The sequence below is a fragment of the Myxocyprinus asiaticus genome, chromosome 31, assembly GCF_019703515.2.
Source record: "Myxocyprinus asiaticus isolate MX2 ecotype Aquarium Trade chromosome 31, UBuf_Myxa_2, whole genome shotgun sequence".
NCBI classification, from domain to species: domain Eukaryota; kingdom Metazoa; phylum Chordata; class Actinopteri; order Cypriniformes; family Catostomidae; genus Myxocyprinus; species Myxocyprinus asiaticus.
Window position 1 is genome coordinate 2,173,201 of NC_059374.1, and position 27,101 is coordinate 2,200,301.

The 27,101-nt window shown below is 38.3% G+C and overlaps 1 protein-coding gene across 1 annotated transcript in view; it reads right to left on the minus strand.

The window, feature by feature from the left end:
* Positions 1-3,835: 3,835 nt before the first annotated feature.
* LOC127422283 (septin-4-like) overlaps positions 3,836-27,101 on the minus strand; it is a 57,021-nt gene continuing 33,755 nt past the window's right edge. The window contains exons 2-11 of the mRNA XM_051665696.1: positions 22,085-22,181; positions 21,886-21,972; positions 20,350-20,473; positions 19,993-20,127; positions 19,407-19,524; positions 19,213-19,314; positions 16,078-16,174; positions 15,218-15,380; positions 11,797-11,896; positions 3,836-6,665 (exon numbers count right to left, since the gene is read on the minus strand). Coding sequence (XP_051521656.1) covers positions 6,597-6,665; positions 11,797-11,896; positions 15,218-15,380; positions 16,078-16,174; positions 19,213-19,314; positions 19,407-19,524; positions 19,993-20,127; positions 20,350-20,473; positions 21,886-21,972; positions 22,085-22,181 — 1,092 coding nt within the window. The 3' untranslated portion in view covers positions 3,836-6,596. The remainder of the gene's footprint in view (positions 6,666-11,796; positions 11,897-15,217; positions 15,381-16,077; positions 16,175-19,212; positions 19,315-19,406; positions 19,525-19,992; positions 20,128-20,349; positions 20,474-21,885; positions 21,973-22,084; positions 22,182-27,101) is intronic.

Genomic DNA, 27,101 nt, shown 5'->3' on the forward strand with positions numbered 1-27,101 from the left:
AAAAGAGGTTGCTTTATAATTATATTTTTGCTGGTTTCACACGTGTGCAACATCCTCTCACGCCTTTTATGCCTGCTGAATTTCACCGTGCAAAGGTATGTGTGACCATGCCTACATTTCAAACTACATTTAACTTGACACATCATCCTAAAAATGGGGCATGTATGGCTAGAGATGCTAAAAAGTGCTTGTAAATGTAGTTGATTATGTAATGCTAATGTTAAAATATGTCGATTTAACATGTTCAGTGTTCAGTGTGATTAATTCACTGTGATTAATTATATAATTAGATCAAAATAACAGGTTAAATAATTTAACGCAATTAATCATGCCACTGTAATAAGGAAGTTTCCTACCAAAGGAGCAATTCAAACTTGAAGTGTCACCTTCATGTTTATGCAAGTCTCAGTCAGTAGGGGACACTAAGCGCAGCTCCGGCTGTACTGACAACAAACTAACAGCTGGTCAAAGACAGCTAGATGAAGCAGAGTGCAGAGGCCTCGAGACACATTTTTTTTAAATTTTCAAATTACATTTAACTTGACACAGCATCCTAAAAATGCTGCATGTATGGCAAGAGATGCTAAGAACCAGTGAAGTGCGATGCAATCCCAGTGAGACGCGCCAAACGGAATGCCAGAATGCGTTCTGTGAGAATAGGGTTGCCCCTTTTGAAGTTGTAAAATATGGGACACTCTCTCTAGAGTGGGGGGTATGGGGAGATGCTGGCTGGCAACAGTCCCTTACCACACCCTCCACAGTTTTAGCATGTTTTAACATGAATATTAAGGTTAAATTAACGATCTTGAACGATTTCGCTGTCATGTCCCGCATTGATTCGATAGGGGATGCATCAATTCATCTTTAAAAATGGGACGATTTCTTGTAATTAATTTGATTAAAATGTTTAATTGATTGACAGCTCTAGTTCTCCTTACATGTCATGCATTATGTAAAAGTGTTAAGATGTCATAAGATGGAACAGAGTGAAAAGTGTTTATGAATGGATAATCTGCCGTTTTACTCGTGATTTGTGTGAAAGTGAAAAGAAGTCGTTGTTGTTGTAGTGCCTCTAGTGTTCATTTCACCAAGAAGCTGCCGCAACCACGTAAAAATAATTTTGTAAAAAAGTATAGTAACGTGATTCTAACGCAATTATATGAGGCCAGGTTGCATGATTGTTAAGGCTAGTGCACTTTATATTTTGACCTTTTTTGGACTGAAACATTCATAATTGTAGCCTATTATTCGAATTGTGTTCGAATGGAGTTTTAAGCTCAAATAGTGACTATGCAGAGTACAAACTGGATGAAATAGGGTCAGATTACAATAATTATAAAAGCTGATCTTTTACCTCGTCCACCCCCTGAACTAAATGACTGTTATATTACATAGTTCTGTGCTCATTACAAAACAGAAAAATTTAGGGAAAAGGTCACTTTAAAAAACTTGAAGCAGTTCTGTTGTGTGGGAGAAAAGTCTAAGGGTTTGGTAAAGGTTTGGTTAAGGTTAAGGTTTGATTAACCAGCAGACGCCCACAGTTGGATGTATTTAATAATTTAAATCAATAAAATACAAACTAAACAAAAATGAATCCACCATTTCAACAGGTTGTCATCCACAAGGACACTGTTGAAATGCATGAATTGATTGGATCTGGATGTTCAAAGCTCAGCGAGGTTACATTTGCTCTCTCAAACAGAAACCCACATACACTGATAAAGCAAGTTTGGCCTCGTGTCCGACTCAAAGTTCTGCAACTATAATAAATAAACCAATTTAATTGCAGACTCTGTAAACATTTACTTTATAAAACTTTTGGCTTTGGTACATTTGTTTTTTCATTGCAATAATTATATATACAGTGTTTTTTCTTTCGTATTTGTGAATGTTGACATAGTTTATATCATTTATATTCTTTATGTAAAATATATATGTACATTTCATTCTGTTATTGTATCACTTTTTTAAGTGTAAATGTTCTAGACTTGATTGTAGTGTTCAGTGATTCAGTGATTTCATTCAGACAGGATGACTCCTGCAGAGTTTTACTGCCACCCTGTGCACACAAGAGAGACACATGTGCTGTGATGTCACATGGGGTAGTTTTTACAAGGTCTGTATCTCAGTAACTGTAAGGATTTGAATCAGAGGTCTCATTACACAAATGTTTGTCTTCTCTAACATTGGTTTTGTACATCAAGATAGAGTAATTTTCTATGCTATACCTGTTGATTAAACAAATCAACACAATACAACTGGCATGCATTCAGACATGATTCAACAATATAATGAAGGAAGGTTTTAACCGAATGTTTCAACTATGTTCTCAGGGTATATTTCATAAATGTCATGTTGGGGCATGTTGTCATATGTGTTTTAAATGTTTTAATCTCCTGAGACCCTGAGATTTGTAGATAGTAACCCTAAAGAAACATGCAAAACAATAATAATAATGTTTTTAGACCAATAGTTTTCCTAAAAATTGATATCCATGAGGACAGTGGGACTAAGCAAGGGCGTAGCCAGGAAATTACTTTTGGGTGTGCCTCAATGAAAATGGATGGGCCACATTTTTCTTAACCACAGTGACGTGGCGCATTAAAAAAGTTCTTTCTCGCTTTTAGAAAGTAGAATTTATGCATTTTAAACTAATTTATAAATATATATTTGAAGTCAAATAATAATCTCTAATATTCTGGGTGGGCCTGGGTCTAATTTGGGTGGCCCCAAGCTATAGAAAGTCAGATTTTGTTTTTATAAAATTATTATGTTTCCAGGAGCGTTGGTTATTCATGTTCATTAAAATGTTACAGACAACACATAAAAAAATACAATAAAAATAAAATGATACATTATAAATTCTGAATCTATGTACTGATTATCATTGTCACATGTCTGTCAAACATGTTGAGTGATCCAAACATCATCTGCAGCCTGAAACTGAACTATAGGATGCTCCCTTGCTCCCTATTTAGTGAATGACTTAACCTCCAACTGTCTGTCTGCACTGGTCTCAGAACAGTTTGAAATGCACCTTATTTTCATCCTAACTCCATATAAAGCCTCTGAAAGACACATTTTACAGCTTTTGAATGCATCAATTTATTCTCAATGTGATAATGCACAGTAAATGTAGGATATTTTAAATGAAAATGAGCATACAGTCCACATATGTGGTCATTGTGTTTATCAGCGTGGTGTTTCACGATAAATTGCTCAAATTTTAAAAATGGCATATTGGATGAAACTAGAGACTCTAATCTTTTGACTCAAACAGGTTTCAGTGTAAAAATGTAATGAGGTTTCTTACCAGATATAGTTTTGTTGCCGTTTCCCCCAAAGACGGACGCCAAGTTGTTTGTCACATGACTTGGTGCATCAAAAGTTTAACCCTTTAATAAAATCCTAGAGTCTCCTGAACTGAGATCAGCTGGTTTAAATGTAATGAAATTATGCATAGCCTATAACTAAACCAAAAACCTAATGTCCACACATGTGGATGCAGTGTCACAGGAGGTTAAAAATGCACAACTATGATTCTTGTAATATTTGTTGACCAAAACTACTGTTTGATAGTTTTGCATGTTTCATGAATTTTGTGTTCTATAATTATTTTACTGTTTGAATTTTGCTGAAAAGCTTACAATAGGCTATAGCAGGTAAGTGACAATTAACCCCAATTAACTTTTTTTTTTCTCTTTTTTTTCTGGACAATAACGGTGTGCCTTTTTAGCATTTTTATTATATTATATTATAATATAAAAATATATGTACTTTTTAACGTGTAATTGACTTTATTACCAAGTTTAAAAGTGACAGATAGACCTTGAAGTCACATAACAGTTTGTATTTATTATTTCAAATATTCAGTTCATCCTTTAAACAATATTTTTTATGTATTTATGGAAGCCAGTGAAAAAAGTCCAATACAAAATAAAAATAGAGCAGTGAAGTTTGTACAAAGATAAGTAATTAAAAACAATTATTATAATAATAGAAACAGTCATAAAGAATTCTAGACCAAAATAAACAAAGAATGTTAAAAATATAAGATGAAAATATATTAAAAACAAAACAGCATCAAGTCAGAGTGTTTTGCTGTCCTTAACTGTGTACCTGAAACAAACTGTAATATATTTCTATTAGATTTCTAAAACAGTTTGAAAAGGCCACTGAATATAAATAATATCCAGGACTTAAGACATCATAACCCAACAATCAATCAATTTAATAATCTTGCTAAATATCCTTTTATGCCAAAAATAAAAGAACGTGTAACAATAGAATATAAGCATCTATAGTAAAAGTGTTTAATCATTGACCTCTTTTACTCAATACAGCGATCGCTACGACTCTGGTAATTAACACATCTTACTAATATTATTCCTTTTCACCAACATTACCAAAGAAAATATATGACATGGGAAAATAGACTAACTCCATGTCTATAAGACTATAACTTTACTATGAGCATCCCAGTCACAATAAAAAAGCATCTGTATATTCATATCACAAATGTCCTTTTCTCATTCTCTTCATTAAACATGCACTTGTGAAATGAGTTCAACTTCAAGGCCTGACACAGCTTTTCCAGAGGAGAAAGGTGCAAGCCTTGTTACCAAAAATATCGCTCTACAGTACTTTATATTTCCAATAAGAAAATAAAGGAATTGTTCCATTAGAAGCAATTTTGCAGTATTGTATTAACAAAACCGAAATACACAACAGATGCAATTAACGAACATTGTACAAATAAACGTACACATTGTAGAATCTTTTTAAAATAAATTCACTGCGTCTATCCTATGATATTGAGTAATTATAAAACAATTTTGGAAGTACAAACACATAATGGACAACAAGCAAAGTGGTTAAAGGGCTTCTGTCTTTACTGGCCCCTGAACCAGAACATCCTTCACAGAATAAAAGACTTTATTCTTATCATTAAATTAGGATATAATTCTATTTAATGAACTATTCTGTATCAGAATGCTCTCATACGGAAGCCCTGAACCGCACTGTGGAAAACAAAATTCACTAGGTGGCATTTTTTTTTTTTTTTTTAGGTATCTCAGTGCTTTCCTGAGACTATGTCATACAAATATTTATTTTCTCTCTCTCTTAAAAAAAAAAAAAAAAATATCTAAAAAACTAAAAATAATTTATAAATAAAATTCTCTCTCAAAAAATTTTTTCTCTAAGAATTTTTTTTTTTTTTTTTTTTTTTTTTTTTGCTTGCTAGCTAACAATTAGCATGCAGTGGAACCCATTTCACCACAGAATATTTATGTAACCCATTAATGTGTCCAGATCATTTTTCACCCACAAAATTCTCATTACTGTAATATCTAAAAAAACACACATTCTTATTACTTTAATGCAAAAAAAGGAAAAAATTATTGTGATATTATTTAAATTCAGCAAGGAAGTAGTTGTTGTACAGCCTTGAACTTATGCAGATGTTTATATTGAAAATCTAATTTCTCATTTTTTTACTCTAATAGAATGATGACTATTACAGTAATCATTAGAGGAACTTATTTTATGAAATACTTTTTTGTTCCCTCACAACAAGCTTTGTGTTTCCTTGCAAAAAGCTGAACTATGTTATTTGTAGTAAAACCATAGTAATACTACAGGAAAATCAAAACTATTCCATTACAAATCATAGTTTTGTGGTTACTATGATTGTACTACAAATACCATAGTTAAACTATTGAAAATTAACCTTGGTTTTATTATAGTAACCATTGTTTAACCATAGTAACCACAAGATTAACCACAGTCACAACAGTCATGGTTACTACGGTATTACGGAAACCATGGTTACTATATGGATACTACAGTATCTTATTGCAGTAAAATCATGGTAAATTGTATCCAAACTATGGATTACGCCAAAAAACATGGTTTCTACAAAATGACTATAGTAAAACCATGGTACCATGGAACCCAAAATAATTGCGAGGGAATGCAAAACTATTTCAGAAAATAAATTCCCTCCATAATAAGCATTATCAAAAAAAAAAAACAAAAAAAAAATTGGGGAGGAAATGCACTTACATATACAAATATATATATATATATATATAAATAAAATTATAAAAATATTTTACATTACTGTAACAGTCATTATTGTATTACAGTAAAAAATGAGCGTAATATAATGACATAAATATAAACGTCTCCAAACTGTAATATTAAAAAAAAAAATCTCATTCTCATTCATGTTTGGGAATAAAAAAAAAAAAAAAAAGTGCTAAATTGTACAGAAAATAATGTCACTTAATGGTCCTAAAATTAGACATATATACAGGTTATTTTTTATGTTATTTTCTTTTGATTTTTTAGGAGAATTGTGATCTGGCATGTTTTCATGAGATTCACCAGTATAGACTATATACTCTCTGTGTCTGGAATGGTCAAATAATGGCTTGTTTTTGTTGATTGCACAAATACAGCGTCTTTGTAGACATGGTCGTCATGTGCAATGCGGTCCAGTTCTGCTGGGTTCACTGTAAAGTTGCTGGAGGGGGAAGGGGCAACTCTGGTGGGTGTGGTCAGGGGCAGTGCTTAAGATCACAGTGACATCGTTAATATGCCTCTTTCTGCGTTTGCATCTGTTCTTGAATCTTCTGCAGCATCTCCTGCATCCGTTGCAACTGGAAAACAAGAACAAACAAACAAAGGGGAAACTGATAAATCAATACTAACCAATCAATGAGTCAGAGAGATTGGCTGACAGGCTACAATGAGTCACATGATCGAGGGGAAACTAGATAATTACTGATCAGATATCTCACATTAGTGACCCGGAAGCCATAGGCAAACGATCAATAATGTGCATGACTTCACTATCGGTATGTCACAATGTCAACACATCAAGAAACATGTAAACGATTATGGTCTGCAGGAAATCAATTACTTTGTTATGTAACATACAGTGTATTAGCTCAAATCGATATTCCTTCCCATGTGTCATCGCACGTCAATGTGACGGCAGCAATGCATGGCTTCATGCTAATTACAGTATATGTTAAATATTAGTAATGACTGAGTTGAAATGTGTTTTTGCACAATTTAAAGGGACAGTTCACCCAACAATGAAAATTCATCCATCATGTTGTTCCAAACTCATATGACTTAAGTAAATGATGACTGAATTTTCTGTTTTGGATGAACTATCCCAATAATGTCAGAATTTTTGAGTTATTTGAAAAGGACCTCAGCTACTATGTACAGCTGATGAATAGCAGTATAAACATTCTTACAGCTCACAGTAATGATGTCTGTGTATATGAATACAGATGAGCAGTATGAAATCATATCAACAGCATTCAGAAGAATTTAATATCAGATTCCAATGCAATCAATTCAGAACACAAAATGACTTCAAAGCAAAACCTTCATATTTTTTCTTCATTCTTTTCCAACTCAAATGATGTCGTAACTGGAACAAAATACTGTTGTTTTAAAAGTCACTTATCTTTAATACAACCATATTAATCTACTAATCTTCCAAAATATAATTAAACCACAGCTGAGTAAATATCCCTATCACTGAAACAAATACAAAATATATTTAGCCCTCTAAATCGAAACAAGAGAAACATATCACTGTTGTGAGGTCAGCTTTTGGGAAGTTAAAGGGAGTATTAGGGTAAATCTTATGAAACCTGTCAAGAACATGTCCATGTCATATTTCACCCCAAAATCAAAGAAAGAAATAAGCATTTATATTTTTGCATAAAGCGGTTTCCACATGTCAATGTTGCCAAATACATTAAAGTGTGTTGAGTGAAGTGTCAGTGTTGCCCTTGGCTCAAAGTAAGAAAATAAATCCTTCTAGAGACCCTCATGACAAAAAGTTATGAAAAGAACTTTGATTCGTCAAATCGTTCAGAAGATATACAGTGCATCCGGAAAGTATTCGCAGCGCTTCACTTTTTCCACATTTTGTTATGTTACAGCCTTATTCCAAAATGGATTAAATTCATTATTTTCCTCAAAATTCTACAAACAATACCCCATAATGACAACTGTGAAAGAAGTTTGTTTGAAATCTTTGCAAATTAATTAAAAATGAAAAAAGAAAATCACATGTACATAAGTATTCACAGCCTTTGCCATGACACTCAAAATTGAGCTCAGGTGCATCCTGTTTCCACTGATCATCCTTGAGATGTTTCTACAACTTGATTGGAGTCCACCTGTGGTAAATTCAGTTGATTGGACATGATTTGGAAAGTCACACACCTGTCTATATAAAAGGTCCCACAGTTAACAGTGCATGTCAGAGCACAAACCAAGCCATGAAGTCCAAGGAATTGTCTGTAGACCTCCGAGACAGGATTGTATTGAGGCGCAGATCTGGGGAGGGGTACGGAAACATTTCTGTAGCATTGAAGGTCCCAATGAGCACAGTGGCCTCCATCATCCATAAATGGAAGATGTTTGGAACCACCAGGACTCTTCCTAGAGCTGGCCGCCCGGCCAAACCGAGCGATCGGGGGAGAAGGGCCTTAGTCAGGGAGGTGACCAAGAACCCGATGGTCACTCTGACAGAGCTCCAGGGTTTCTCTGTGGAGAGAGGAGAACCTTCCAGAAGAACAGCCATCTCTGCAGCACTCCACCAATCAGGCCTGTATTGTAGAGTGGCCAGACGGAAGCCACTCCTCAGTAAAAGGCACATGACAGCCCGCCTGGAGGATTCTCAGACCATGAGAAACAAAATTCTCTGGTCTGATGAAACAAAGATTGAACTCTTTGGCCTAAATGGCAAGCATCATGTCTGGAGGAAACCAGGCACCGCTCATCACCTGGCCAATACCATCCCTACAGTGAAGCATGGTGGTGGCAGCATCATGCTGTGAGGATAATTTTCAGCGGCAGGAACTGGGAGACTAGTCAGGATCGAGGGAAAGATGAATGCAGCAATGTACAGAGACATCCTTGATGAAAACCTGCTCCAGAGCGCTCTGGACCTCAGACTGGGGCGAAGGTTCATCTTCCAACAGGACAACGACCCTAAGCACACAGCCAAGATAACAAAGGAGTGGCTCCGGGACAACTCTGTGAATGTCCTTGAGTGGCCCAGCCAGAGCCCAGACTTGAACCCGATTGAACATCTCTGGAGAGATCTGAATATGGCTGTGCACCGACGCTCCCCATCCAACCTGATGGAGCTTGAGAGGTCCTACAAAGAAGAATGGGAGAAACTGCCCAAAAATAGGTGTGCCAAGCTTGTAGCATCATACTCAAAAAGACTTGAGGCTGTAATTGGTGCCAAAGGTGCTTCAACAAAGTATTGAGCAAAGGCTGTGAATACTTATGTACATGTGATTTTTTTTTTCTTTTTTCTTTTTAATAAATTTGCAAAGATTTCAAACAAACTTCTTTCATGTTGTCATTATGGGGTATTGTTTGTAGAATTTTGAGTAAAATAATGAATTTAATCCATTTTGGAATAAGGCTGTAACATAACAAAATGTGTAAAAAGTGAAGCGCTGTGAATACTTTCCGGATGCACTGTAGGTTGCTAAGTGAATTGGGCAAATGTCAAAAATTAATTGGCTAGATCAAAATTATTTTCATAACTTTTTGTTACAAGGGTCCAGGGGCGTAGATTCCAGGGTGGGGTGTTTATACTACGATAAATGGAAACATGGGTCCTGTTCGATTTGAACTGGCTTAGCCGGCATGAGAGGCGGGCATGCTAACGAGGAGGCTTAAGGCTACAGCCTCTAGTGTCAGTCAATAGTGCACCTCTTGAGACCAGGGGAGTGAGGTTTACATATACCGCACAGCTATCATGTACCAGCTGGCTCCCTTTACACTCACCCCCCTAAAACTCACTCCTATCCATGTCAGGCACCACTGTAACCGAGCGGGATTCGAACCGGCTTCAGCCAGCATGAAAGTTGGCCATGCTAACGAGAAAGCTAAAGGCTACAGCCACTAGCGTCAGTCGCTAGTGTGCCTTTTGAGGCCAGGGGAGTGAGGTTTACACATACCGCACAGCTATGAATGAATGAACGTTACATTTACACTACCATTCAAAAGTTTGGGGTCACTTGCCTGAAATGTTTCTCATGATCTTAAAAACCTTTTGATCTGAAGGCGTATGCTTAAATGTTTGAAATTAGTTTTGTAGACAAAAATATAATTGTGGCAACATATGTAATTACAAAACCAAAATGTTATAAAAAAATAAAATAAAATAAAATGTTTTTGAAATTGATGACTTGGACCGAATAATTAAGAAAAGCAGTCACTAAGTGCCCAACATATAGATGGGAATTCCTTCAATACTGTTTAAAAAGCATCCCAGGGTGATACCTCAAGAAGTTGGTTGAGAAAATGTCAAGAGTACATGTCTGCAAATTCTAGGCAAAGGGTGACTACTTTGAAGATGCTAAAATATAACATAGTTTTGATTTATTTTGGATTTTTTTAGTCACAACATAATTCCCATATTTCCATTTCTATTATTCCATAGTTGTGATGACTTCACTATTATTCTAAAATGTGAAAAAAATAAAAAAATTAATAAAGAATGAGTAAGTGACCCTAAACTTTTGAACAGTAGTGTATATAGTGCTTTTCTGACACTACACTCAAAGCATTTACACAGTGAACGGGACTCTCCTCAACCACCACCAGTGTGCAGCATCCACCTGGATGATGCAACGGCAGCCATAGTGCACCAGTACGCTCACCACACACCAGCTATTGGTGGAAAGGAGAGAGTAGAGTGATAGAGCCAATTAATGGATGGGGATTTTTAGGAAGCCATGATTGATAAGGGTCAGTGGGGGAATTTGGCCAGGATTTTTAATGACCACAGAGAGTCAGGACCTTGGTTTAACGTCTCATCCGAAGGACAGTGCCTTTTTACAGTATTGTGTTGCCATCACTATAGGACCTACACAGTCCACAGGGTGAGCACCCCCTGCTGGACTCCCTAATACCTCTTCCAGCAGCAACCTTAGTTTTCCCAGGAGGTCTCCCATCCAGGTACTGACCAGGCTCAGCCCTACTTAGATTCAGTAGGCAACCAGTCTTGAGCTACAGGGTGATAGGGCTGTTGGCTGCTATCATGTACCAGCTGGCTATCTTTACACTCACCACTCTCTCACACCCTCACTCCCATACAGGTTACGGCACCAGTGTCACCGGTCCTATTCGACCACTCCGAGCGGGATTCCAACCAGCGTCCGCCATTATAAGAGGCAGGCACTTTAACGAGGAGGCTAAAGGCTACAGCCTCTAGCGTCAGTTGCTAGTGTGCCTCTTGAGGCCAGGGGAGTGAGGTTTACACATATCGCACAGCTATAACTTACCAGCTAGCTCCCGTTACACTTGGACCGATTATTGCCACTTGCAGCTATATTTTCTATTGATTTTGGGGTGAGATTTACTCATTACGGGATGCAGGACTAAAGTGCATCATGCCAGACACAATTCACAGTGAGCAGGTAGCCTCACAGAACCGCATACAGCATGTGCTCTACTCTTAACTGTCTGATGGCCATCTGCTACACCTACAGAGGGCACCACTGCTCCAAATAACCCATGTTGTAGGAGAGATGGGTGGAGGGTTGATTTGAGGTTCACATGGTTAAGTACACAGGTCATTTTTAGCAAGACAGATTCTATGAAACCCTGTGAGAAGCGAGCCGGGTCAGTATTTTGTTCTGGTTCTGTGTGGGGCTCGTTGCAAGGCTCTGGGTTGGGATGCTGCTCGTGTTGCTGTATTTGCTCATGTTCGTCGGGGTATGGAGAATGCCGTACCTCCTCGTCTTTTTCACGGATCAGCTTCTCTGTCTCGTTGTCTGTGGCACTGGTCACCATTGGAATGGGGAAGTCTGTGACGCTCTCCCGGGTCAGTTTGCTGCTCAGAGAGACAAGCACACACATGTTCGGTAAGTTTTCTTAATATCTCAAAATATACAGTGCATGTGAAATGTAAATAAATAATATTTAAAAAAAAATTATATACACAGTGTCTCAAAAAGGCACCATCCATGAATAGGGTACACATTGTCATTTCAAAACGTTTTTAAAGCGAGAAAAATGCACAAAATTCTTTCTCCAAAGAACATTTGGGGGATTTAAGATGTCACATTGCATTGTTAAAATTACATTACATTCTTTGGTAAAATTATGCATGAAAAGTACACCTCAATCCAACACCCAACATTTTTTTTACACCAATTGTAGTGTTGATTGGATTTGTCAAGCTCAACCATTCAACCCTGTTACCAAGGTAACTATGAATTTGTGAGAAAAATAAAAGTTTAAAAATATTTACAAAATATCATTTACTCCAAACTGTCATATATGGCACATTCCCTAGCATCCAGAGGAGGGCACTAGGTTTATTGTGTGTCTTTTTATTTTGAAGTCCAGCACTTTTTTCCTGTTTCCCTTGTTGATTTGTCCCAGGTATGTCTTGTTACTAGACTTGTTAACATTGTTAGTCTTTGTGTATATATACTGTATGCCCTCATGTTCTCTGTGTCTTTGTCAGTTCTTGTCTATGTAAGGCTGTATTGGTTTTGTGCTCCAAATGTGTTTCTTGGTTTCTTGTGTTTTGTTCGAGGCCTTCAATAAAGGCTGCACCTAGATCCTCATCTTCATGTCTCCAGACTCTAATTATTACAGAAGAACCGACTAAATAATGGATGTAGCAGTCATGAAACTCCAGTCCCTCCAGCAGGGAACTGACTACATAGAGGAGTATTAGGGAGCTATTTTGCACCTTATCCCAAATGTGTTAGACTGGGGAGACATTGCTCTTCAAGACTTTTATTTCAGTCTTAACAAGCTGATCAAATCGTGTGTCAGGAGGAAAATGTGTACTCATAAGAGTATATTGATTATAATTTAAGGCTCAGCTTCTCCTTCTACACTGTCCCCACCGTAGGCAGCGAACACAAGGAAGAGGAGGGGGAGAAAGGCATTTGCCCCTGTTGTGGTGGCAGAAATTCCTTCTCCACTCAACACAGTCTTCACCCCCGAGATTCCCAATAATGCAGCTCCGTCGGTGCTTCTTGCGCTGCAGCTTTCCTAGTGGTTCCGGAGGTCCCTGCTACGGAGGCCCCTCCATTCCCTGCTTCTAAGTTTCTTTTTCTTTGCCAGAGTCCCCTATTGCCTTGCCCTTGCCTTAGTTTCTTGGCTTTTCATTGCCCTTGCCTGAGCCCTCCTATTGCTATTGCCCTTGACTGAGCCCCCCATTTCCTTGACTGAGCCTGATTCCCCTGCCTTGGCATTACCCTCACCTAAGATCCCCTATGGTCTCCTGGTCATCTGCCGGATCCCCTGTGGTCTCCTTGTTGTCTGACAGATCCCATGTTGTCTCCTGGTCATCCCCTGGATCCCCTTTGGTCTCCTGGTTGTCCCCCAGATCACCTGTAGTCTCCTGGTCATCTGCCAGACCCTTGTGGTCTCCTGGTTGTCTGTTGGCTCCACCTGAGTCCCCTGGTCTGCTGTGTTTAGTTTGTCTCCAGTATGTGTCTGGCTCTCCCATGACCTTCACCCAAGTTTCCTGCACCGCCGGCCCCCCATGGTCTACAGATTCATGGCCTCTACCTGAGTCTTCTGATCCACAGGCGCCCCTATGGTCTCCAGGTCCATGGCCTCCACCCAAGTCTTTGGTCCACTGCCTCCCCTGTGGTCTCCAGGTCCATGGCCTCCACCTAAGTTTCCTGATCCACCGGCACCCCGTGGTCTCCCAGATTGCTTGACACAGAGCCCATTCATTGTCTGCCTCAATTTTTTTTTTTTTCTAAAAATGTGTTATTTATTTGATAAATTAAAGGAGATGTTAGACGGAATGACAGCCTCAGTCACAATTCACTTCCATTGTATGAAAAAAGATGCAGTGAATGTTCTTGCTTACTGAGTCTTACGTTGTGCCTAATGGTGCCTTCATGTGCTATTGCAATTATCGTAAATACGAGTTTTCCACTCAGAAATTGCACATGAATGACCCCTCAAATCGTAATTAAGACTGGGATGATAATTTTGATACCCGAGTTTCCGAGATGGAAGGAGTTGTAAACTTTCAACATGTTGGAGAAGTGTACAGTTTCTGTATTGAATGACAGGTTTGAATAATTCTTCTATTGTTAATTGTTAACACTTGCCGTTTTGGTCATATTCATTTATATATATCAGCAACCATTTGATGCATGTTGTTCATTTTTACACCTTGAAAATAGCCTGTATTTGACCAAAAATTCATTATCGTCAGTAAGGTAACTGAGTAATATGTATTATGGTGGGGAAAAAAAATAAAAGTTCCTTAAGAAATATGTATGAATAAACCTGGCATCATCCATGTTTCCCATTCTTTCCAACAACAAAGCGATGTCCTCGCAATTACCACTTCAGAAGTGGGAAGTAGGATAAATTCGATAGCACATGAAGGCAACCTAACATCACCTTTTGTGCTCCGAGAAAGAAAGAGTCATGTGGGTTTAGAATAACATTAATTTAATGTTTTTGCTAGACAATAATGAAATGGCACAAATCAGGATTTTAAACTGTATTTAAATTGTATTCCAAAATTTGGTAACCGGGTTGCAAAATTGCAAGCCTTTTAATATAAAACAGCTCATTACATACTTCGATTTATCTCCTGAACTTGCATTTTCTGAAGTAAGCTGACCGTTTTTACACTATTCATGGAAAATGCCAAAACGTATTTGGAATAATGGCACAAGCACACTTTTTAAACAAAACATTTCACAAAAATAAGTTATGGTTGGAAATGATAAAACAATAGACATATAGTTCAGAATTATGACAGAAGGTATTGTGACACCTTGTGTATGTCAACCATTAGTAGAACATGTTGATAGTGAATGTGCTGACCTCCACCTATGGTTACTCTTCTAGGACACCTGTGTGACCTTGAGGGGAACTGACTTCATCTACTGAAAATCACCAAGAAGCCAGTTGATTAAAAATTAAAAGGAAAGTAAGTTCTGAGAAGAGCGCCACCAGCATTTGAGTGCAGATCACACAGATTTGATATTTTGTCATCTAATGCATCAATGTCCAGACATTTTTAAGTGTGACTTAAGTGTCCAGATACATTTTGGAGCTACTGCATATTCCTAAAAAAGCTGTTCTTATGGCAGACAGTGAGAACAGAGTGAGAAAGCAGTGAGACACCGGCTCTGCTCTGTGAATTGGTGCTACATACCTGCGGTTTCGTTCTTTCACCACCATACGTGTCATACTCTGAATGCAGTGCGCTCTGTAGTTCTCATAGTGAGTTTCCCGCGTCACTTCCTTCAGATCCTGCATGTGTGTTCGTACCAGCATGTTCCTCAACTTCACAAAGTCACAGTGTGCTTGATTCTCCACTGTCAAACACACACACAACATGTAAACTGCAGTTAATAGTTGTTCCCTATGGGTGCTGTGCAGTGATACACAAGTCACGGCTGTTACTTTATCATGCATTTAAGCATGACTAGAACTTGGTATTGACCAGTCAGGATCCAGGACCACAACTATGCATTTTATAAAAAGAAATATGGAGCAATAAGATCATATGCAATACATACAAGCAGTTGATTATAGTACAAACACGCAGATGAATGCTACACTACTCATTCGCCCCAATTTAGGTCAACTACAACTAGTGATTATGCAGTGATTTATCCTAAATGTGTGTAGCACACAATATATGGCATTGCATTTGTATATTTTGACAGGCCCACACAGAATATGTGCACTTTTTTCAACATTTTCAGCACTGATTGTGAAGGCAAATCTACAGAATAGATGGCAAAATTCATAAACACTCTTATTGGTAGCTGAAAACACTATCAAATTATTCAAAATAATTAACAGAAATGATAAAATATTAACAATTAATAATAAATCAGGCAAGTGGTTAGGACGTGTACAACTTTGTGGCTGATGGACATTCTAGTTTTGAGTTTTCTGGGAAATTCTACAGATTTCATGCAGGCCTTATTTTGACCTCGGGAAATGAAAAGAATTTGGTATCCACAGTTTAACTAATGGTCCCATGTACTCTGTATCAGCTTATACCTTCTACAATTCCCCAGGGGTACAGACGGCCTCGAACCCTCTTGCCTTTCGCCTCCACTACTGTGTTACTGCCAATCACAGCGAAGGGAATACTGTCCTACAGGAGAAAGAGAGACCATGAATAAAAAAAAACAAGTCATCTGAACTGATGCTTCACAGGTCACAATACCCATAATTATGGTGCAAAATCTGGCTATAAATTATATAAATAAAATTAGACTGATAATATCAGTTTTGCTGATTAATCATTCCGATAATTGCTTTTTGGAACTATCTGTAATTATCTGTAAAAATCAACACTGAAAGTTGACGATAGTTATTTTTTTTTACTGTTGTTTTTATTCCTCTGTGTTTGGCGTTATTTTGATGAGATAATCAAGTAATCTAAATTGAAGCGAGAGCATGCAAAGTAAAATTAGAGTATATAAAAAAGTGCCCCGTCAGCACATACATTGTGTCTCCAACTTCATATCTTGTGAATAATAATAAACCTAATTCCTATTTAAATGTCATCTGGTAAAATATAGGCTTTAAAAAGCTTAATTTTGTAACTACTTATATATAGAACATTGTAACGAAGCCAAGTCTCCGTCATGTCAAAATAAGAGCCCCCTGTGTGTTTCGGGCTTGTTTACAGTTAAAAGTCCCGCATTATCCACCAAATCTTAATTTTTTCTGGTTATTATTGGGATTTTGGTTGCACATTGAACTGCATCAGGGATTTTATAAATGTTTTGGACTCTTGTAGCCTCTACGTCTGTGCCCGTCATAGTAACGAAATACATTTTTACATTCTTTAAATCGAATTTAAACACTATTAGCTGATTAATCTGTAGGCATGTCATAAAATATCGATTATTGATCGGCACGTAATTTTATCATATCTTTGAGGCATCAATATATTAAAATTAGCCGACATTTAAATTAGAATCCTAATTTTCATGCTTTGCAATTCACTGTCAGTTGGCGCAATAGCATTGGGAGAAAAAAGCTGCATACACTAATATTTCGTTGGACCGCCTTTAGCTTTGATAACGGCACACATTTGTCATGGCACTGTTTCAACAACCTTATGCAACGTCACAACATTTATTTCTGTCCAGAGTTGAATTAATTTTTGGCCGAGATCTTGTATTGATGACGGGAGAGTCGAGCCACTCCTTAAAGTCTTCTCCAGCACATCCCAAAGACTTTCAATGGGGTTAAGGTCAGAAAATCCATTGATGGGATAACCTGGTCATTCAGTACATTCAGGTAGTCAGCTGACTTCATTTTATTGCCTCATAACGTTGCTGAGCCTAGACCTGACCAATTGAAGCAACCCCAGATCATAACACTGCCTCCAGAGGCTTGTACAGTGGGCACTATGCATGACGGGTGCATCGCTTCATGTGCTTCCCTTATTACCCTGATGCGCCCATCGTTTTGGAATAGGGTAAATCTGAACTCATCAGACCGCATGACCTTTTTCCATTGCTCCACAGTTTAATCTTTATGCTCCCTAGCAAACTGAAGTCGTTTTTTCTGATTAGCCTCACTAACAAGTAGCTTTCTTGTTGCAACACAGCTGATTAGTCCCAATCCTGTAAGTTCTCATCTCATTAAGCATGTGGAAATGCTCTTAATTTCACTATTAAACATAGCTGAGAGTTCTACTGTCGATGTGGACCAGAAGACTTGGGTGGAGGCCATGGACCTAGAGACCATAGGGGCTCCTGTGGATCAGAAGACTTGTGTAGAGGCCATGAACCTGGAGACCATAGGGGGCCGGCGGACCAGGAAATTTGGGTGAAGGTCATGGGAGAGCCGGATACATACTGGAGACAAACTAAACACCGCAGACCAGGGGACTCAGGTGGAGCCAACAGACAACCAGGAGACCAAAAGGTGACTTCAAGCGTTTTAGTGATCTCCGATCACGATCATTCAAGATTTTTTTGCTGACCGCATTTCTTCCGCGAAGCTGACGGTTCACCACTATCCTTCCAGGTTTTAATAATGCGTTGGACAGTTCTTAACCCAATTCTCCTTAGTTGTTTTCTTTGCTTGATGCAGGCCAATAATTTTCCCCTTCTGAAACACCATAACATCTTTTCCACGACCACGGGATACGTCTCTCGACATGGTTGATTAAGAAATGAGAAGCTACACTCTGCATCAGTTAGGGTTAAAAGAGTTGTTGCCAGCTGAAACATATTAATCACTGCAATAATGATCCAATCATAGGCTCTTAAGAGTCTGCTTATTTATATCCAAACAGTGACTTTTTTGGCCAGGCAGTGTACTTGAGACTGAAAATACATTGTGCAGGCTCTGTGAAAAATACATATTCACAATAGATCATCCAGTGATGGCTAGGGTAAATAATCTTGGTCCTTTTGATAATATTCTGGGTCGAATTTAATGGAAAACTATGTGTGTTGCTCTCTGAGGCGCTGCAGAATTTTAAGCAGCCTCTGGAGACTGCGAGCTCCGTGCTGTGTATTACTTTTATAGAAAATAGTTTTTTCAAATTTTAGAACGCACCATATCATCTGCCAGACATGTCCAGTGTGAACACCCTTAAATATACCCTGCCGCTCACACTTTACCAAAGTTGTGTTGAGAAATGTATTTGAAAACACAAAGACTATTGTGCAATGGGCAGCCCTATTTATATCTGAAAAAATCCTGATATATATCGATAATCATCGGGGAAATCTTCCGATTACTGATGCTTGAAAAAGGTATTGACCGCAAGCCTAGAAATTGGTTATCGGCCTTTTCCACTACCTTAGTTATTTGTATTGGCAAAATCCACTTTCGGTCAACCTCTAAAATAGATTTTTTTTTTTTTTAAATCAACAAATGGACAAAAAGGAGGTGCTTAAACTTCAAAAACAGGGTAGTAACAGGGTAGGGCCCAGTTAAATATACAATTATTGATCATTAAAATCTACTTTTCATGCCATGTTAATTTAAAAAAAATAATCTAACATATCTAATCGTCCTCTAATCAAACACGGGATTTGTGTCTTTTTTGCATTTAAAAGTGATGGGACACCTATTTGTTTCTTATTTCTGTACAAGTGCCCTTAATATATTATATACGAGTTTGATATGTTTGAACAGCAGCTCTGAATTCGATGTGTGAACCTTGAGCTCCTGGTCTTGTTGTTTAAAGTCCTCGTCTTCATCTGAATCACAGTCTGGAAACTGATAGATCTTGATCCCATACTGCTCAATCTCCTCTCGAATCTGTGTTGAGCAGGAAGGGTTTAAAACTGAATTTAACACAGCACATTTAAACACACACACGTATCACAGGTTCTGATCACTCGAGTACTCGCCTTGATCTTCTTCTTCTTGACTTCAGTCGGGGTGAGTGTGTCCGCTTTAGCTAGAACAGGAACAATGTTGACCTTCTCATGGAGAGCTTTCATGAACTCCACATCCAGAGGCCTCAAACTGACACAAACACACAGTGACATACGTCAATACACACAATACGAATGACACAAAGAGAGATTGCCATTGTCATTGTGTCGTTACTTTTACAAATGGGTTATTTCAAACCAAAAAGTCTCTTTGTGTCGGCTTGATTTTACTTGGCTTGATTTCTGTTTGAAGATGAAAGTCATACATGAGACAGCTGTAATGACACAGATGTTCCAGCAGAGGTCGTAAATAAATAACTGATCCAGATCATTCTGTGTGTTATGACTCAAAGGATTATCCAGTATTGTACAGGAATATAGGATAATGTCTAGATAATGGGGGATAAACTATCCCTTTTAGTTCCTTGATCAAGGGCACAATGGTGATAACTAATAGGTCACGCCTTACGAACTCAAACCAGGCCTTAGCTCTACCGACTACGCTACACCATCATAATGAAGTTTGTATATGTGTGTATAATGCTGATAAAGCTCATACCCATGACCGAAGGGTGAAATAAAGTAAAGGCAGCAGTGCACGCGATTATCCTGAATGTTCTTGCGGTTCAGTCCACTCTCATCTCTGAAGTATTGCTCAAACTGCTGATCAATGTAATCTGCCACTGGCTTCCAGCTGAAAACCCACACAAACACTCAATAAAACCATTGATTACATCACTGAATCACCCCAAAATCAAAAGAAAATTGAACAAATACTTTATATTTTGCTTAATGGTCTTAAAATAGGCTTAATGTTCTTTTATCATATTTTGTTGCACTGTGACATTATTTTCACTTAATTAAATTGTGTGATCTGGACATGTTTTTGTGAGATTCACTCTAAAGCTCTCTGTACCATTCAGTGTTATTGACAGCGTCTCCAAATCCTGGTGTGTCCACGATAGTAAGCTTGAGTTTGACACCCTTCTCTTCAATGTCCACTGTGTGTTTAGTGATCTCCACCGTCTGAGTGATCCTCTCTGGCAACACAACACAAACATCATGAACATCAACACATTGCAACCAACAGGACATTTTAAATTACAGTAAAGGCACATTCACACAAAGACTTTGAATCAGTACAATGTCTTCCAATGGATGATTAGGATGAAAATTCTTCCATTGACAGCCCTTACAAAAATCAAGAGTTCTGGCTAACTTGCTGCAAATTCACCACTCATTATTGTCACATGCAAATGAGCTTTGCTGCAAACTCTTTGTCACCAAAGGTTTGCTGCAGGTCCACCACTACTGGCGAAGAGCTGCAAACTTCCGGCAAAAATTTGTGTGAAAATAATGAGTGGGAAATTTGCTGCAAGTTTGTCAGAGCTCAAGATTTTTTTGCAAGGGTGAACAAGGTTTGGTTTCTCAAAGCATGTCTTCATCTGCCAACAAAAACATAATGGCCAATAATACAAGCTATAAGCTTTTGGCTCATATGTTTTTGCAGTGTTCTCTGTGAAATACAGTTACAAAGCACTTAAGGTGGTCGCACACCGGACGAGAAGCACCACGCCACTTTGTGGTAAGGACACGGCACAGGTATCAAACACAGGGCACGTTGATGCAATTTAGGTGGCAGACAGTACACACAAAAGTTACCAAGGTTTTTCCCTTCTTCAAGAATGAACAAAGTGACGCTGATGAGTTTGCACGTTAGTGTATGTTACTGCACAACTGAACGATTACAAATGGCGACGTTAATTATGCAATTTCTCTGCATGTAGCACTGAAGCCCATTCAATGCTACAGATAGAGAAATTGCATAATTAACGTAGCTATTTCTAATCATTCAGTTTGCAAAACAATTGTTTTGCAAACTGCAATTGTTTTCTATGAATGTACACACACCACCACCATTCAGCATCTATCAGCAGTGATGTGTGTACATTCATAGAAAACAATTGTTTTGTTGCAAATTCGTCCGCCAGAACAGATCGGAAATTCTTCAGCACAAGCTATCCAGCACAAAAGTCAATTCAGCTTGCCATACTAGACAACTTTTTGTGTAATCAATTCCAAGGCTAATGCGAGCCTGACAACAGTGATTTCTCATTTCCATCATTACCAAAAGCTTGGCATGATGGTAATGGACGTATTGGGGACAGCTTGTTTTTGTTTTCAAAACTAAAACATAATTTTCCTGACTGTAACACATTTTCTGAATTTAATACTGAAGGGAATTTAAAAAAGTAGGGAACAAGCCCAAAATAATAAACAAAATTATTCTGGCCAATTAACATTTTTCCAACAGGACAAGGATGTTCCCTTACTTGAATAATCACCCCAGTTACTTATTTCACATTTCAAGTTAATATTTTTACTGAATGTCTGTGCATAATTTATTTAGGCATTCATATAAATGTGAGAAACAGTCAGAGGTCAATCTTACCCTCAGCGTTGAGCAGTTTTCTGTCTTTGTAGAGATCTGTGAGGAACAGACTGTTGACCAGGGTGGATTTTCCTAAACCAGACTCTCCTATGAAGAAAAAACATCATCATCTACAACAACACAACAACTGCAATTAATATGCAAAAAAGAACAACATAAGCATTTGATCAAGTTTGTAAAGCCATGATGTTGAAATTACCTGCCACCATTACGGTGAAGTCAAAGCCCTTCTTCACAGATTTACGGTGAACCTGATTTGGCAAAGTGGCAAATCCCACATACTCCTTATCTTGATCCTACCAAGAAAACACAAGAGAGAGAGAAAAAAACAGATTCAGACAGAATTATCATGTTTTTTAAGTGCTGGAAAGGTACTTTATTTTCTCAAAGGTGATTTAATACACATTCAAATGCATTCAGTGCCAAGAAATGTCAATTCTCAGTGTGTAGGCGATGTATCCTACACCAGCAGGATCTGACCAAAGTTCTGTGAGTTTCTCTGTGGGAGGTAAAACAGAAGTGCCAGGCTTCGGTTTGAATTGAAAGGGGGAAAGTGGTGGGGTGGAGTGTTGTAAATCCAAAAAGGATTTATGGAAGCTTCACTCCTTTAACTATCATCATTTACAAACATATAAAAGACCACCAGCAGAACCTTCTTTAAAATACGCCATTAACAAGAAGTCACACATTACAACATTTTCAGATGGACAGTTTCATCGTTGAGGGCAGATTAACCTGTTATTAGTACGAGGAGAATTGAGTTGAAGCTCAAAATGTGTCTGTCCGAGAAACAAAATAAGGTTCTAACGTTCAAACAAAACAACGAAAGAAAATAGAGCTTGGAAACCCCATGGGTGATACAGCAAGCCCTTACAAATCAGTACTGCGTTGGTACCAGGGTACAGTGATGGTATTAGATGGTAATATTATGGTATTTTGATATATTCCATGGTACTGAATTATTACCATATAAATATACCAAGGTATACACATGGTCCTCTTAGTAACTCTTAGGAAAGTATACAATGCCATTACCATGGTGCATGGGCAAATACCATGGTACTTGTTTGTTAGAGATGTCAAAAACCATTGATTGTCAATGAAGTTTGGGGTGATATTTTGGGGTGTAAGCAGTAATGTACCGATGCAATCCATGTTTTTCTGGTTGAAATCTATCTACCCGTCACTAGTCCACCTTGCATTACCTCAGTAGGGTCGTACGGGTCGTATCGACCCCAGGGGCTTTTAGGTCTGGAGGGGCTGATGGGAGATGGCAGATGGAACTCCACGTGACCCCGCTGAGCCACGTGTCTGGACTCATGCTCTAACCCTCCTGGACCCCTAGGCACCACGGCAGCCCTCAGGTAGGTTGGTGTTGCCAGGGTGTGGGGTCTGCTATGCCCGTCACCCTCACTATCACCCTTATGGTGGGCAAATGGGTGGCCCTCTCTGGGTGGGTGATGTCCCATGATGTTCTCCAGCTCAGAGTCCTCAGAGTCTTCCTTAGGGAAGTGCTGGGGTTATGAGGGGTCAGGAGGGACAATCATTTTTGTAGGGGTCAGGGCAGAACATTCAGACAGGGGCAAAAGAAGTGATTTAATATGGGGGGGAAGTATGTATAAAAAGAGAAAAAAACAGAATAAAACTATTTAGTGGTTAGGTACAAACATTGTGCATGCACTAACAAAAGTTTACAGTGGTAACATTATTTTCTGCCAAAATAGAAAAAAAGTCAGAAAAGACAAAGAAAGCGTGAAAAAAAACAGAGCGTTGTTTCTCCCAGATGCGGTTGAAATTTAACCCAACACAAACTCAACATGTCAAGCAGAATTATCCATTATTTTAGTGGATTACCTGTATTAAAGGTGCTTCAGGTGTTCGTGCTTCTCGTCTGTGTTGATATCAGACATCCTAAAGAAGATTTGTGAAGCTCTCGTGATTGTGAATGTATCTGGTTTTTTTTAAATTTTCTGATCAGACAGTTATTTCCTTTTAAAGCCGCTCGTAACTGGCAAACTTTAAACACCTGTTTTAGTGCAGCGGTTGATTGACAGGTGAGGGGTGCCGCTTCACTGCTGTCTGGGACGTGTTCAGGACGGATTAGCATTTACACCTCAAATGCGATATGGTCACATGCATTTTTGACCAGATTTGTATGTGGTTTTTACGATCCGTCCACAACACGTTTTAGACCCCTTTTGACCTGTATTTAGTGCTGACCACATGTGATTGTATCACCCGAAACGCATCTCAATACCAGGTGTAAACGGGGTCTATGTGGCTCGCGTGACACTCAAGTGAAACAAGACTTCATTCGTGCATTTCAAATGAGAAGCATATTTTGCACTTATAAAAGCGGTAAACGTGAGATGAATACAATTACATTTCCTTCGGCGACCCGAAATTTAGCTTTGGCGGCTGCCACCAAATGTTCAATTAAGGAAAAACCCTTACTGTCAAAGTGATGTAAAGCATTTGAATTATCCATCAATGTTTTTAAAATTAGCTTAAAGATGGAGAGTTTTCAGTTACCACAGCCTCTAATGTAATATATAAATAGTGTTTTCCATTTTGTGTAGGTAACTTTGATTGAATGTCTATCAGATCACAGTAGTGACGCACTTGACAGCAAGGTGTAAATACAATCCAGCTAAAGATACCATCCAGATATGAAACCCATGTTAATGCAAGGTGTAAATGGGGCCTATGACTTTTAGAGTGTTGTTAGAGCAATCAGGTTTCCACTGCTCTGAGATCTGTCCTGATGAATACTGAATTTGTGGTGCAGTGAGGTCATTATATTTAAAGTGCAAGCACAAATCTGTTCGATGGAATAATGATTTTTTTTAACAACATTCAATGGGGAAAAAGTCGTAATGGGCAAAAATCTATGTGTGCGATAGTGTGTCATAAAAAGGGGTGGTTACACTAGGCTTTGAGCATTCTGAATATTTTTCGAAATGTGGGAAATATGTGTTCTTTTCACACGTCTTCTCGTTATCCAGACTCACAGGTCAGAATGCACAAAACTTGAATTTTTGTATGCAGCGGACTGTAAAATTTCTTCGCATGAGCTTGTGCTTTTGGTTTTCTGCATTCGGATGCGTTCGAATATGTTTGAATGGAGCGCGAAGTGTAATGTGACTGGGCTTAAACTGTTTATGAACTTACCCCGAAAAAGGAAAGCCGTTTAAGGCATTTACATTATCTTACTCATAGTCAGCTTATTAAGCATAATCAGTATAATACTGTGCATGTAAACACGCTCAGTTCAGAACACAATGTAAAAAACGAACTAAGCAGAATCCATGTGTGAATTCTGCATGCTGTTCTTCTGTAAAGTTTATCAATGAATTGATTTCTGTAATACTTAATTGATTTTCTGACTGTTTTCTGTTCTTAAAGTCAAACTGAATTGTACCACTGGACAGTTAAGGGCTATATCAGCTATATCAGATTAGATGAAAAGAAAACTTAAAGCATAAAAAATACTTTATCTTGCAGAAAAAAAATTCCATATGAAAGGGCATTCAATGTGGCAGTATCCTAACAGAGGTCAGAGGTCATCCGTACGCAAAGGAAGGCACACCAGTACCTGTTTGACTTCATGTGCTCTGGGCTCAGGGGATGTTGGCATAGAGTCCTGATCATCGGACGCCGAGTCCGCTTCACGGTCACTGTCCTCCATTGCTACTGGGGCTATTGTACACTCTGTCATCTCCCACCACAACAGACAGGGTCATTTGGGGTGGATGTAAATGGGTAGGTTTTAAATGGGCAGTGATATGGTTCATGTGTGAGGTGGAGGGATGTTACAAAGGGGTAATATTTAGTGAAAAGGATCAGAAGAGGTTGAAAGAAATAAAAAAAAAATTATTAAATAACCTCAATGAATTAAATGCAAGATGCAGCCATTGTAAATGCCGGTCAGATTTAGATGTGGTGTGGATGTTATAAGTATGTTGGTGTGCTGTTTGGACTAAAATGTACTACAGTATCTAAAGCAGATGTAATAATGGAAATCAGCTCAGTGACTCAAAAACCACTAAATGATTCCAAAAAATATAAGGGTATCACATTAATTTCTTCTATTTATACTGATGTTTGAATGAATCTGTGTTAATAAACACCTCTAGCCATTTCATGGTAGTAATTAGCAATAATACTACTTCCCATCAAAATTCAAAATCTCACACCCATTTCCGGGAAAACCCGATAATTTTAAATCACTTGCTACTGGACAATAAGTTTCTCTCTGTATATGCTGGTGTGAATTACTAGTCCAATGTAAAGTCCATGCAAACTTCCCAGTTTGAATCACAAAGAATTCAAGCTGAACAATATCAAGTAGATTTTTACACTGTCTGAAAAAACGTGAGTGGTGCATTCCCATGCAAAAACTGTGGCCACGATGCTAGTTTCTTGGTGGATGCTAGGACATCTCTAGGTGATTGTTAGTGTATTCTGGGTAGTTGCTGACCATTTGCATACCATTCCAAGTCAAAGGTTCAAAATTATTCATCAAATCTGCCTCAAGTATATCATAAAGACAAATCTTAGCTCAAACTACTTAGACTAAAGCAGAAACCTCCTCTCATTATTGAAATTTTTTGGGTTGGATGTTGCAATAAAGACATCAACATTCTTTAATGCAGTGTTTCTTAATCTCAGTTCTGAGGACCCACAGCATTGCACATTATATAATGCACCTGATTCAAATCATCGGCTCTTTAATAGAGACTCCATGAACTGAACTGGGTGTCAAATGAGGGAGACATCCAAAATGTGAGTCGTCAGGACCAGGATTAAGAAACGCTGCTGTAATAAATTTAATTGGTTCTCTGTTTGGTCTAGTTCAGTGGTTCTCAACTGGTTTTTCCTTAAGACCCCACATAAAATACAGTAAGCAAAGTCCAAACAGCATTTTTGCGCCCTTGTAGGGCACTGCAGGAAGGTGACACTGCTCAAAAAGTAATTCCAAACCAAACTGAGCAACTCAATCCCTTCACGAAGGGCTATTTCATAAGGCTGTTAGCGTAGCGTACATTCATACAGTATTGCCATGCTCCCTTCAATTTCTGACTTTAAGGGCTCCCATAGTGAGTAGGGAACAGGGATGCTCACTGGATCGACTCAATCAATGTTTATGCTCACTGCAAGTGAACCTGTTATTATCGTGCACAGAGACATACTTTCTTTTTCCATGTGTAGTTTTG